Here is a 14,927-nt window from a genome sequence, read left to right as displayed (position 1 = left end):
CTCTGGTGACACCCAGTGTTTACTGGATCCTCTAGCACGCTGAATCTGTGCTTTAAGGGAGAACTTTGCCTCTCTTTCCTGAGCTGTTAACTCAGTAATGAGCTCTATAACTCTAATATTCTGTGTCATTTTGTCCTCATTTACAACTTGCACAAACTCATCCTTGTGGAAATGTAATGGAGTCATAAACTTAAAGTGTATTTCACAGCTCTAATTTTCTGTTGTTGTGTCCATTTGGAGGAAGGTGCAACAAAATAACAGCAGTAAGGAAATAAGGATGAATCTATTACTAAAGGTAATAAATGCAAGAAGAATTTTAGATTTCTTGGCTGTTATTATCTGGGGTCATTAGAGAAGTCTGAAGAAAGCTGCTTGGTCAAGGTTAAAGAACAGTCTGAGTATAACCATGGGAACCAATGCTTCTGGATCTTCATCAAGTATGTTAAGAAAATATTCCATTCCAACCAGTTAGAGTGAGCTGAGCCTTGAGGCATTTTGCTGGGTATAACAGATCATTAAAATGATAAGACCAATGTGTTGCAAAATAATCTATTTTACATGATAAATTTTCCAGTGTCACTGCAGCAAAGCTCTGAATGAATAGCTTCACTCTTTTGATAGGATTTTTTTTTTAAGTGAATTTACTTGCCTTCCTCTGCATGGTTTGGTGGACTCTGGTGATGCTTGAGGCCTGCTTTCTAGATGTAAGTCTCCTGCATGTGTTTTGGGCAAAGTAGTGGCATAGAAAAGCAGAGCTTTGAGAATCTGCAGAATCTGCTGGCAGATAGTCACAGAATTGTTTAGGTTGGAAAAACCTTTTAAGATAATCAAGTCCAACCATTAACCTAGCACTGCCAAGTCCACCACGAAACTGTGTCTCCAAGTGCCACATCTTTTAAATGCTTCCAGGGGCAGTGACTCTACTACTTCCCTGATCAGACTGTTCCAGTGCTTGGCAACCCTTTCCATGAATAATTTTTTCTTGCTACTAAATCTAAAAAACCCCTGGTTCAACCTCTTATTTCCTCTTATCCTATTGATTGTTTCTTGAAAGAGACTGACCTCCACTTTGCTGAGCTCTGGGGACCACCACTGGTGACCAGATATAACCAGCTGGATAAAAGTCCACTTGTCATCACCCTTTGGGACTGGCAGTCAAGCCAGTTTTTTACCCAGCAATGCACCCTTTCCAAGCCATGAGCAGCCAATTTCTCCAAGAGAATGCTGTGGGAGACAGTGTCAAAGGGTTTACTACAGTCCAGGTGAACAGCATCCACAGCCTTTCCCTCATCTGCTGAGCAGTTCACTTTTGCATAGGAGACCAGATTGGTCAAGCAGGGCTTGCCTTTCCTAAACCCCTTCTGGCTGGGCCTGATCATCTGGTTGTCCTGTATGTACCTCAGAATGTCACTCAAGGTGATCTGTTCTGTGACTTTCCCTGGCACTGAGGTCAGACTGACAGTCCTGTAGTTCCCCAGATTAAGTTTTAGTTTAGCTTTGGTGCTTCTGATTCTCTCCCTGCACAACCTCACTGCACCCCAGTAGCCCTCCTGAGTGTGCTGCCCCTTCTTCCAAAGTTTGTAATCTCTCTTATATTTCCTTAGTCCCAGCCAAAGGTTTGTGCTCAGCCAGGCTTGTGTTTCCCACTTCTTCTCTTGCCTTGGCCTGCTTCTATGCCTTTAAGATTTCCTCCATGCAGGATGTCCAGCCTTCCTCGACTCCTTTGACCCTCAGGATTGCCTCCCAATGGCTTATGGATTCTGTCAACCAGGCTCCCAAACAGGCGTAAATCTCCCGTCCAGAATTCCAGGATAGCAGCTCTGCTGAGCCCCCTCCTCAGCTCTCTGAGAATGGAAAACTCTCTGATGTACAGGGCTACCCCACTGCCTCTCCTTCCTTGCTTCTCCTGCCTTCTGAAGCATTTCTGGGCATTTAGGTTCATGTTGCTCCAGCTGGTGAAGTTAGAAGGCAGAGGGTCCTAAAATCTGAATGCAAGATGAACTTTCCAGGTGTCCCCTACTTCCTGCTGTGTGATGTTCTTTGTGTGTCTTCATGAAAGTATTCAGTCTGATTGAAATCTCATTTTGGGAATATTGCCTAGTCCATTAGAAAAAAATCATCCTGTAATATATTCTATCTTGCTAGATAAAATATTGAAGAGGAGGCTTATTTGTCCTTGATCTAACTGCTGTCTTTGTCATGGATAACATTTATAACAGATCTATTTTCCTGTTATGGAGTTTTTAAGGGACATTTTGGATAGTAACATTTCACTAGTTCCTTCACTGCTCAGGATTAAGCTTTTCTAATACAGATCAACATCATGAACAACATCTACTAACTTCATGTACCCTTGAGAAACAGGTCTGGAATATCTTGGAAGAGGGTTTTTTGATTTTGCCCTGTTCTTGTCCTTTTTTTAAATTTTATTTGTCTACCATAGGTGGGGGTGAGTTCTGTCCTGAATAGCAATGATGCCTTTAAATATGACTTCCAAAGCTGGGCTGCTGTAATGATGCTCTGTTATCCTGGAAAAGAAATCCACGGGATGCTATCCTTAATACTAAGAGGATTAACTGTGTGTAAATGTTGTAATTAAAATTAACTGGCATGCTGACTACTGCATCATGCAGTTAATGCAGGAAAACCTCTTGGTTTAGTTGTACTCTTACATGCTGTTCCCTGGTATGTGATTAAGCCAATATTTAGAATGGGTAAACAAAATATTTTTTTTAATTGGGTAACTGCTAACCTTTTTCAAAATTTGGTTAGCTGGCTGTGCTAGAGACTTTATGCTTTGAATACTTTAAGAGATAAGGCACGGGCAGTTTTCCTTAAGCTTTTTTCTATACCAAGAATTGAAGATGATCTCTCTCTCTCTGTTGGGATACATTGATTGAATTTACAGTATAGGGCAGATGTCAACACCTTGCTCTGAGCCAAACATGATGAAAGGTCCATGGGCTTATGTGTTGTGGGCTCTGACGAGCACTACACCTTTGAGTCTGAAAGCTTTGGTGTTTTAGATTCATCTTCATGATTAAACAGAAAGGCTCCAAAGAAAATGTCCAGGGATGCTTTTAATTACTCTGTGTGTTTCTCTGTGTTTCCTCTGTTCCTTCTCTTGTCTCTGGAGATCACCATGCTTGTGCTATGCCCAGTACCTCTTGTTTTCAGTGGACTAAGAGTGTTTGCAAAGGTGCTTATTGAGGCCCAGATGAAGTGACTTGTCGCAAGCAAACCACAGACTCATTTGTACATCTGAGTTGGTAGTTCATGTTAATTGCAGCAGGAAGCATGAGAAACTAAGCCTAAATTTTTGCTGCCTAAAAAAATAAGCCTCTCTGTGTGCTCTTATTTATGTTTAAGAACAGTCCACTTACAAGCTCCAATGTTTTTATAAATATGTCAGTGAACTTTAACTTCTGAGTGTGATTAGTACAGTTCAAGTTGTTTAAGTCTTATTGATTTCCTGGTTTTCATGTTGTTGCATGCTGGGATTTGCTGCCTTCCAAGTAAAACTGATGGAACCTTGTGTATGTGTACATGGAAAACCTCAGGCCTAATGCAGCTGAAGTCCAGTAGCTTAGTCTAAGCTGCTGATGGAGGTAGATATAGCCTATGCTAATTGTCTGTCCCAAAGCAATTACTTTTATTCAGCTCCACAAATCCAGGAGGTGGTAACAGTTTTAGCAACCACAACTGTTTGTGAAGTGAGTTTGTTTCAGCACTGATTGAGATTAAACCACACAAATGCACTGTGGCCACTTCACACAGATTCCTTAGGCATGATGAAATGTGGCTGGGTCTGGTGCTGTTCCACTACAAGTGGAGAAAATCTGGCACATCGCTAGTGCTGTGGGAAGTCACCCAGTGTTTAGCTGCTCACCCTTCTCTGCCCCTCTTTTGAGTGTAGCCTGGCTGGCCTCCCTGAGGCTTTTCTGGCAGGAGGAGGCTGCTGAGGGCTGAGAAGAGTCGCTGCATATGCAGGCAAAGATGCTGTAAGAAAGCTTCTCTCTTGTAGCCCCTGTGTTGTCTGGCACTTCATTTATTTCAGTTAGAGTGAAGAAGTCTTTGTGGGTGGAGAGTGATCTTTGAGGTAGCTAGAACCAATCCCACAGATGACTTGGATACCAAGAATGAGACAATGTACTGGAGTTTTATTTTGGGACTACTTGACCTGGTTTCATGCAAGATTTATCTGGTTTTTAGCATTTTGGATTTGAGATGTATCAGAATGGGAACAAGAAAGATGAAATAAATTTGGGAAAAACTGACAGAGGAGAAATACACCTTCATATTTTTTCTTGGCTAAACACCAGTCTGCAGAAAGTCTGCAACGTGGTCTTCAGTACAAAATTAGCTCTTCTCTCTCAAACTGTTAGGGATTCCTCCAATTCCTCTGACAGATTAGAGTGTCAGCTCATGAACAACTACTGAACCATGACTGGCATTGTGACTGTGTGTTGTGCTGCACACAGTCAGTGCCTGTCAGCATGTTCATTGCTGTAGGTACTTTATTCTCCTACCCTGTGGTGAATAGGAGTAGTTGTTGAAAGAGGCAAGCTTTGCACATGGGCTTTGACCACAGGGTTGTAAGGATGCTGTAAGTGTACACCATAGCTTACGCCACGGCTGTGTGAGCTTAACCAAAAGAAAATGTTAAATGCCCTCTCTCTCTGACAGCTGGGCAAGGAGAAGGACTTATGGCATGTTTGAACTTTACTCTGCTAGCAGTGGTGCCTTTTTCACTTTGAGGGAGAATGCAAAGTGGGTAGTGCATTTAAGTGGTTTAAGTCAGCATGTTCTTGTTATAGAAAATAAAGAGCCAGTGGTATGAATTCTAAATCCTGCAGATGCTTAATGACAGGTTTCAGCAAACTTACAAACTCCTCAAGTATGTACAGTACCAGAGCCAGACACCATGGACAGCATATTTCAAAAAAAATATTTCGAAGTTGCCAGTGGAAGCTAAACTTGGAAAAACATGAAGTCATTCTTGAAAGAGTTCAGGTTGGTTAAGTGTCATGTGAATTCAACCTATTTGTTGAAACTAATGTTATATGCCTCAATGAGGAAAATAGATGCTAGCTTACATCTGAAAGGGGGAAGCTTTTGCATGCAGACAGGGAAAAGCACTGTTTCAAGTTTAGCGTGAGAGTCTGCTCAGTGCATGTTTCATCTTTTTATGTAAGTCTTAAGTAAAGCTTTGGTTTTTTCTTTTTCAGAACCGTAATGAAATAAAAAATGGAGCCATCCTTCGATTAACAACATCTCCGGTGAGTTTGTGTTCTTCTCTTCTCTTCTTTCAAAGTGAAAATTCAGTTAGTAAATTCTTGTGAACTAATAGATGTACTTTTAAGCTTTATCCACAATGTATCCCACAATCCTCCAGGAGCAAAGGTTATGAGTTATGGAGGCAGGAATAATAACTCTGAGTGACATTTGGAGATACTGTTGGCAGAATTGGGTGGGTTTTTGTGTCTCACATCCACTGGGAACAGTTTTTACATACAAGATATCTCTGCTTCCCTGCTGACATTGCAGCCTCCCTCAAGTTGCTCTTTTTCTGCCTCACAACTCAAAACCAGGAAGCCAGGAGGAAGGTCAGGGATTTGAATAATGGAGAGCTCTGCTGGGTGGCACAGGTCAGAGCTTTCCTGATCTCTGGTTTTGTGTTGAGTGAGTAGCAGCTGTAATGTTGGTATTTTACTGGGATTTCTTTGTTGTTGGCTTTTTTCCCCCCTACACCATCTCTTTGCCAGTGCCTAAAAAGCACAGCAGAGCTGCTGGTTGCCCTGTAATGGCTTGTTTTCCCGCTGAGTTGAGCAGTGCTGCTGCCACATGCTGAAAGCCACTATTAGCCCTGGAAGATGTATGTCTAAGGCAGCAGCAATCCAATTTCCTTGCTGACAAATGTAGTTAGTGTGCTATTAAAATGGTTTACCTCTTCATGATGGTGCTCTAGCCTCTGCAGATTTGAAGCATTCTAATGCTCAAACCCTGCCACCCAGTAGCTTCTCAACAGAAAGCACTTACCAACAGCCAACAGGGCAAAGACAAGAGGCTTCCATTAGCCTTCATCATGTTCTTCAATGGTCACTATATTCAGAGCTTTATAGACATTAAAAAAATTAAATAAACAGCAGTTTAAGACCATAGCTCTGTCAGGATCTGTGTGATTCCAGAGTCTCTTGGCATATATCACCCAAACAGCATTGTGCATGGGAAAACCATTTCTGGTAGAATAAACCCCTTTTGATGGAAATTCCTTAGAAACAGGCAGCCCCAGCACCAGTTCCTTCTAACCTTTGCGACTTCTTAATGACAAATATCCCCTCCAGTACTTCCCAGACTTGGGATCTCTTGAAATCAAAACATCTGTGGTTCATCAAGAACCAATGTAGTTTAAATGCAGTGCGTTGTGTTTTGGTGTAACCACAACATGAAATAACCACATAGGACAACTCATGGAATTCTCCCATCTCAAAATCCACAACCAGTTGCATTGTGAAACCTCACTGAAGAGAGGCTGTGCTGTGACTGACCTGTGGAGACGGCTGGCTGGCTTTATGATCACTTGTGCAATTGGAAATGGGACCTACAAACACAAAAGACCAATCTTGGATGTACAACACTATCTGCTACTACCAGTGGTCAGGAAGGTGGGGCTTTGCACCCACCTGTCATTCTAGGACTATCATCTGCTTGTTCTGTTTCTTTGTTGATTTGCCTTTGGGTCAGTTAATCAGTTCAGGAGTCCTGAGGATGTTGAGATAGTGCCTGTTACCTAACAAATTATGGACTGCTCTGGCACTGGCCTGCAGTTATGAGTGACTCAGCCATCCTGTTTTAAGACAGAAGGCTGGTCTACTCTCTATTCTCCAGTAGTGATGTTTATGTCTGAACTAGTGCTTATTTTCGTACTTCCTGATGTTTCAAAATTTTGTGTTAACTTTTCCCAGAATCAGAGAGGTCTCTTGAAAGGAGGAACATACTGATTTTTTGGCAGATTAGCAAATATCTGTATTGTTTAAATACATAAAAATTGAAGTTCTACATGTTCTCACTCTACAGTAGTCTCTTTGCTTTTTAAGGTACTGTCAAAGAGCTCATCATAGCAGTACCTAAAACAGATAGAGGCCTCCAAGCTGTGGTTCTTAAACTGGTGACCCATACAATGGTTGTCATTTACCCTGAAAAGCTAACAGACAATCTGTTTCCATATTTCCTCTGAAATTCTGTATGAGAGCAGCAGAAGTTGGAAGATATAATGTGAAGAACAGGCTGCATGATACACTCCTACAAAATGGGAAAGATGCTTTCCTAGCTGTTAGTGCTGGGTGAGAAATGTTTTTCTCATCATATGAAAACATCAAGATTCTGAATTCCCCACACCCCCTCTGTTTTTTTCTATCCTACAATAGGATAAAGCTCAAACTATCTTTCCTCTTGTCCCAAAAAACCAAAATCATACTCAAAACAAAAAAACAAAAAAAAAACTTTCTGAAAAGGTAGATGATTTAGGAAAGGAAAGAAAGATTGAGAGAAATTATGAGAAGCCACATATGGATTATGCAGTTTCTGGGATGTGTCCCTGTAGTTTCAGAGAGGTCTGAGCTGCCTACTTCCTGGCTGTTGTGGGGGGGAAAGAAAATTGTCCTGAACTTTACAAGCCTTTTGAGGAAACTTTTTTCCTTGAAGAGTTGAGAGGAGTTTTGTTGACCCGTTCTGAAGGCTGCATGAGCTTAAAATGCTTTTCTAGTCCTTAATTTTTATGCAGTTTATTACCATGACAGCCAGTAATCTGGGTGTACCCTTTAGGGTTGCATGGCCCAAGTCATAGAAAATTGGGTGAGAAGGATGAGATGCAATCTTTTTGATTTCTGTTGTCATTAGCCTCAAATTATTTATTGCTCACGTACCCACAGTCGGTGCTATTAAAGATTAAAAAGAGAGAGGAAAGAAAGGTAGTTTTATCTAGAAATAGTAAACCAGCATTTTTGAGCAGACTTTTTAAAATGAGGATTTGAAATCTAACTCCATGAGTATAAACGTTAAATACTTTCTCTTTTTTAATCTTGGATTTAGATTATTCTGTGTGCCTATACAGGGACCTTTATCTGAAAACCATTGTTAATACTGCAAGGGCAGAACTGCAGTTATGGTGTGCTGCTAAATCCATTATAAATGCTTGCCTTGAGAGATTTACAATGTGCCTATTTTAAATTTCTTTGAGTTAAAAGTTTGCAAACGCCAGTCGTTAGGCCTGGTGGGAATTTGAACTGCTTCTTTGTTTCCATAGGTCTGTTTGCTAAGTTTGTGAGATTCTCTGAAAGACTGGTTTTTTCCTAAACAATGCTATTTTTTTCCTCTATAAACTGCTCACCACACAGACACTCTGTTTCCTAGGTAACTTGAGTGCAGATTGAATTTCTCCCATATTATCTTTGTTCCTATATCATCTTTCTTATTTATTTTAACCTCTCCTATCATCTTTCTTACTAATTCTTTGGGCTATTGTGTGTTTTTGCAGTTTTCCGTGACCTGTTTTCCCCCTTTGTCCGTCTTTATTTCTGAAGGGACACATGAAAAGTTCCTTATGCAACGTTTCTTTGTATTTGAACGTATGTGACAATTGAGATGCTGTATTGCAGCTGTCTCTGTTGTGATAACCATATTCCAGTGCAGGGTGGGTAGGTGTATAAATGAGCTGTAATTGCTCCCGAGTGTGAGGCTGATGCGAAAGGACTTTTGTGTCCTGCAATGCAGCAAGCAAAGTCCAACCTTTTAGTGTGTGGAACTGCAGGATTCCTTCAGTCAGATCCTGCAAATCCTTTCTCAAATGACTAATTGTTTTAAAAAGATGCTAAATACTGGGAAAATTAAATTGAAGGAACTGGTGTCGTTTATTCAATTTAATAGTTTTCAAACAGAATTGATTACTTGAGCACTTACTGTTTATTAAAAGCAGCTTCTTGGCCACTTACAAAAATGTCTTGCTTATGAGGTATATACCTTAAAACCTGGGTAAAAGGGGGTTTTCTGATGTGGTATTTGTGGGACCTGATAATTTGCTTTTGTCTTTTTACTTTTTTTATCCCCAGGCCATGGATCAGTTGAGTTCTCAAACCTGTCATTTGTTTGTAGGCAGAGTATCAGCATGTGTACAATGAGCAATCATGTAAATAAAGGTGTTCAATGATAGTCATCCTAGTATTTTCTCTGAATGCTTCTACAGATATTAAGAACATGTTCTTTATATGTGATCTAAACAGGCTAGGAAGTACAAAGTGTTTTTTTAAACCTAGTTCTGCTTATACATCTGAATCCTCAAAGTAAAATTTTGAGGATCTAGTTTAGAATTTTTGATCTACAATTGCTTGAACATGTATTTGAAGTTATGTAAATGCATAACTTTGCAGTTCTAATGTGTAATTGTGATTATGTTTATCATGTAATGGTAAATTAGTTGCTAAATAAACCTTATACTAGAAGCATTGACCATGGAGGTCAATTAGCCACTTTTATATTTTTCTGCTCATAGTAGATTTGAGAAGTGGAGTTGGTGTTTGTCTATTCATAGAGAAAGGTTTAAGCTGATGTTTTCAGGTTTCAAAAGGCACGTTTTGAATAGTAAGTGGAAGAGATTATTTCAAATGCAGATAAAAGAAAAAATGCTCATAAAGCATTGAGAAGTGGCTAGTGACTGCATATGCCTTATTTTAAGGCATATTTGTGTAATACATTTGGCTATGCATCTGTAATGCTTTTGTCATTGATTTAGTGCAAGACTCTAGAGATAACCATTTCCCTGTTTCTGCCTCCTTAATTGCCTGTAATGATTCCACAGGACCTCTCTGTGTATCACATCTGTACAGGGCTTCAGATGTACAAACTGTGCTTCAGAGCTCATGCAAAAAATGTTAAACATTAATGTATGTATTGATTAAAATAGATTCTCTTTGCTTACCTGGCATCAGATGCTAGTTAGCCTTGGTGGGTCTGCTGAATTTGTAAAATGATGGTTATGTAATGTATCCACTCCTCCATTGCTCCCTGACATATATGCAGTTTTAGGTGAAATGGCAACAATAATCCAGGAAAAGGAAGCACTTTAAGACACCATGCTGTTCCAACACTGAATGATTTAAATTAAACCACAGAAATGCATGTGTTTGGTAAGGACAAAGCTGGATTGGGTAGTTACTGATGGTCTCCATGCTCTTTTTCCAACAACGTATTGACTGATGTAACTTAATTTACAGGATAGGTAACAATAGCCTAATTTTATTTGCTTTTTGTAAAGCATAAAGAAGACATCTGATTACCAGCAATTTCAATCAATGGTCCAACTTTCTTCCATGGCGCATTCATGTTTGATAGTGGTTGCATTTGGATCTGTGTCCTCCGACTTGTCCTTCCTCACTGTATTTTGTATTCTGTACAGAAGTCCTGTGTATGTCTGGTTAATGAGTTGCTTTCAAAGTTTTTGCACAAAGTATTCTGTGGCAAAGAAATGATAGTTTGATCAGTAGAATCCCTTGTTAGGATGATCTTGGGATTCTTAACCTCCAAATGGCTATTTGAGTCTCTAAGAAAGTCACATCCTGGATTTAGGTCATTAGTTCTCTCTTTAAGCTGACAATCTCATCAAGCTGCTCCTTTTAAGCAGTGCTGCTCCCTAAGGGCAACCTTTCTGGATGTCCTTGGAGCAAGTCATTTAAGACTAGACATGTGGCTTATGCCACTTGACAGCCTTTTGAAATGCTGGGACTTCAACAGCACACGTTTTACAAACTTCCCATCTTCCTTCCTCCCTTCCTAAAAAGGAGAGCAGTTAATTCTGCCTTTCATTTCCTTGAGCGGCCATATTTCTGCTAATTTCCTCTAATGATTCTCGGTTGCAAAGGTTTATATATTTATATTTACTCCTACCTGAATGATATTTCAGTAAGAATGCAGACATGGCAGCCAGCTCTGCTATTGCTTTAATGAGCTGTGCTTTCTGTCCATCCACTGATGGCTTGCAAATCATTAAAATAGCTCCCTGGTAGGCACTCAGAGCATATTTCATCCGGGTTTCATTTTTTAATGCAGTCATAAATGAGCTGTATATTGCATAAGCATGTATGAGTGCTATGGCAACAAGAATTAGAAGGCTTGTGAGAACTGCATGGTGTTAACCAAGGCAATATTTTCACACATCAGGCATTTGGGATGACAACGGACAATATGACTTTTGTCCACGTTGCCAGTGAGACACGTGCCAGCACTCTTGCTGAGAAAAATATATGTTTACCCCCTCAATCAAGATGTCCTCTGCCATTTGTCTGTTCTCATCTGAGAGTAGAAGGAGCAAGGTTTATGGGATGCAGTGTCTTGCAAAACTTGTTTAATGTAAGAAGATTGCAACTGTGTGTAAACTTTGCTGACGGAACCTTGGCATAGTCAGATAAAGCCTATGATGTTAGTAAGCACTATTTTATGTGCTTAAAGAGTGTCTGAACCACTTCTGTAGCATGGATTTTTGTGCTCTGTGGAGGGTTCCAAGCTGTCTCTTATCTAAGATTATATTTTGGTTTTAGTCTGGTGAATTTCAAAGCTCTCACTGACTGCAGAGGAAAGAGGATTAACAAATCTCAGTTGATGGGTTGGTCTTGCTCATGCTGGTGTTGTGCAGTGTTGGTGAGCTGCTCATGCACATCTGTGTCCTGGTGTTCTCGGGTTTGGTGAGAGGGAGGGTTGGCTCTTTCCATGCTTGGTGTTGGTTGGCTCTTTCCATACAGGTGCAATGGAAGTCTGACTGGCTGACAGCAGCACTTCACCAGCCCCAGGTGTTCCTGCTGGGGGCAGGAGTCTCTCCTCAAGAGAAATGCTGAACTTCACCATAAATAATCTGTTGTGAATAAGTATGAAGACTAAGCGTTGTTTACACAGCGCAGTGTGTTGTGAAGGGGTTTGGAGGAGGATGTTCTCCTGGCTCTGCTCACATGTTTTTCTTGCTTGCTATTGTGATACACAGGCAATTACAGTCTCCATCTGTTTGGCCACAGCTCTGCTGCCCAAGGTTTGCCCACTCAGACTTATTGATAGAGCAGCTCAGGATAGCTGCTTGGTCACTGTGAACCAGTTGTTTTGTTCACCTTTCCCATTTGTTCCATTTTCACTGAATCCAGGAGCTTTTAGAGGACTGGGTTCCCGTGGTAAGCTGGAAGAGCTTCCAGTTCAGTAGAACTTCCTTCAGTGGGCAGATAGTGGGAGTGGTACCTTTCAAGAAGTATGGCAGGTTAGAAAAAGCAACGTGCGCAGATTTAATAGGTTTAAGGTTAAATCTGAGCAATCATTTCCAAAGTTTGGGGAATGCAGCTGCCATGGCAGTATGGAAGTTTTTTGTTTCCTGAAGTGGGCAGGAATTCAAACGTTGCATGTATTCAGTGAAACAGTAATATTTTGAAGATATTTTGCATCTCTGAGTCCTCCTTATAGTGGGGAGTTTAGTGTTAGGAATGGCTCCATGAAGGACATACTTTGATAAGGTAGGAGTTGGCTGTTGAACTTCTGGTTCAGGTAATAATAGTGGTGAATTTTTGTAGCTGATTATAGGAGAGTACTTTAGCAAAGCTTTTTTTCACCCCCTCTGATGAAAGGAAGGGGCTGGGGGAAGTATTTGGTAGTTATCCTGGAAGTTGAAAGTAAGTGGTATCTATTTTTACCTCTTCCATGGGCCTCAGCAAATTATTTATCTTCTCACCTGATTATGCTTGAGAGAATAGTCTTTTAGTTTCCATCTGGACAGCCATTGCCATTACAGAGAGGCTGTGTAAACCATTGTTTCCCCATTACAGGCATTGATAGAGTAGGTAACCTTCCGTGGCAGAAAGATCTTTGGATGACAGGGTTCTGCCTTTTTATAGGTAATGGAACCGCTATGGCTGCATCACCCTATACTTAAAGCATAAAAAAGCTCAGGACTAAAGACATTCCATTTCTTTTCAATGCTATGTTAACCACAGCCACACTAACTAGAAGTCATTTCTCCCACATACACACTCCTTACTGCATTTTTTCTGGTCAAATGCTGACTGGAGACTATGCATTTACCACCACCATTGTAAAAACAAGAACTAACCAGTGTTGCTGATATTGGAGGAGATTGGGACATTTAATTTATTCATATTTTTGTAGCAATCGAAGTTATGTAGCTAGGCAGCTGAATCTGTAACAACACTATGCTGGTTATTTTTCTGGGCTTTTTGTCTAAATGGCCACTTGCACTAAAAATGACTGCTTTCGCAGAATCTTGATCTTCAGAGATGACCATCTCTGTGAAGAGTACATTCATTACTTGAACAGAAAAGGAATTGTCTGTCAGCAGAGCCCTTTCTTCTCTCTTTCTTCTCCAGCTGAGAAAGAATAAACATAATCTCAGAGAAAATAACTCTTAACAGAATTTATGTTTAATTTGTTTCCCTAATGACACATAGCCTCTCATTCACCTTTCCTTGGGTGCAGGTAAGAAATGAATCCTAGGAAACAGAATTTTGCAGATATCTCTATATGTAGGGAGGAGGATTATTTTTCTAAGAAAAGTATGACCTAGGTAGGTATTAGCTGAAGCTTTTTGGGTATTCTGTTCAGGTAAGTGAAAGCATCAAATTGAAAACGTGAGACGTATTTTAAAGTATTTGTATGGCTAAAGAGAGAGGAAATCTAATACACATTATTTAAATATTTCTTTACCTTTTTATCATCAGTGTCCATTTTGAATTTCACCAAGTCGTCCTCTATTTGAAACATTAATGGCCAGAATAGCATAACACGAGGATATTGAACACGCAAAAAGATATATGACAGATAATATCATAGTGTTATGGGGGAAGTAATTATTCTGCACTCCTTGTTAAAAGGGTATATGAGTGTTTGAAGTGACTGAGAACATAAGAAGAGGGGGAGGAAGGAGCAGAAGGTCTGGAGTTGGTCTCTCTTGATGTAACATGGTTAGGACAGTATGTGGTCTTTGCTGCCAAAGGTGATGAGAAGTGTGTAACCTGAGTAAGCATTGACAGGAAAAGAAGTGCCACTATTATTTTACTGAGATTGTCTGATGCAGTTTGTTTTATTTTCATTTCTTCTTTATTGATGTGACACATAAGTTCTTCAAGCCAAAGGCTGTTATTTGTAATGCTCACATTTTGCCTGAGACAATGGGACATCTACCCATTGCTCAGCTAATGATTCTGCAAAATCCAAACAATTATAGGTAATAATGGAGTAATACACAAGTAATACACTTTTACAAAAGTAATTTGTATTTGAGCTACTTAATCTTTTCTGAGCGTGGAAGTTAAATATCATTACTATTAAACATGGCCATTGTTCCTGCTTATACTGATATTTTACTCATGATTTTCGTTGTAACAAAAACTGTTTTGTTTGTTTTGTTTCTCTCATAGGCTCAAAATGCACAGCAGCTCCATGAGAGGATCCAGTCTTCTAGTATGGATGCAAAGTTAGAAGCACTGAAAGACTTAGCCAACTACTCACGGGATGTTACGTTTGCCCAAGAATTTATAAACCTGGATGGCATTTCCCTCCTAACGCAGATGGTTGAAAGTGGCACAGAGTGAGTATTCTGCTTAAACTCTGGCATTCCTTCCATGTGGGTTTCATGCTCTCTGAGTTGATCAATTAAATATCTCGAGAGGTCTAGACTTCTGGGATAGTATATTAATTATCAACGAGGTACTGTTTTTTTAAATTTCTCCTAACAATGGGCTGGTCAGGACTGGGGATGAGCAAAGTAGGAAGTTACATGTGTGACCTATGCCATAAAGTTTGGGGAGACTGGGGTCCTAGTTTCTTCTCTATTCACTGGAATTTCAATATGCCATTGAAAGTATATTTAAAGGCTGATATTAAAGTGA

General features: G+C 40.1%; 1 protein-coding gene across 2 annotated transcripts in view; it reads left to right on the top strand.

Annotated features, from left to right (window-relative positions):
• ELMO1 (engulfment and cell motility 1) overlaps window positions 1–14,927 on the top strand; it is a 301,790-nt gene that overhangs the window by 70,023 nt on the left and 216,840 nt on the right. For both annotated transcript variants that reach the window (XM_054273352.1, XM_054273353.1), the window contains 2 exons: window positions 5,229–5,279; window positions 14,457–14,626. In XM_054273352.1, coding sequence (XP_054129327.1) covers window positions 5,229–5,279; window positions 14,457–14,626 — 221 coding nt within the window. The remainder of the gene's footprint in view (window positions 1–5,228; window positions 5,280–14,456; window positions 14,627–14,927) is intronic.

The sequence above is a fragment of the Melozone crissalis genome, unplaced genomic scaffold (genome assembly GCF_028551555.1).
Source record: "Melozone crissalis strain CALT ecotype California unplaced genomic scaffold, PUWL_Pcris_2 ptg000016l_1, whole genome shotgun sequence".
In the NCBI taxonomy this organism is placed as follows: Eukaryota; Metazoa; Chordata; class Aves; order Passeriformes; family Passerellidae; genus Melozone; species Melozone crissalis.
This window is presented reverse-complemented; position numbering and strand designations above follow the sequence as displayed.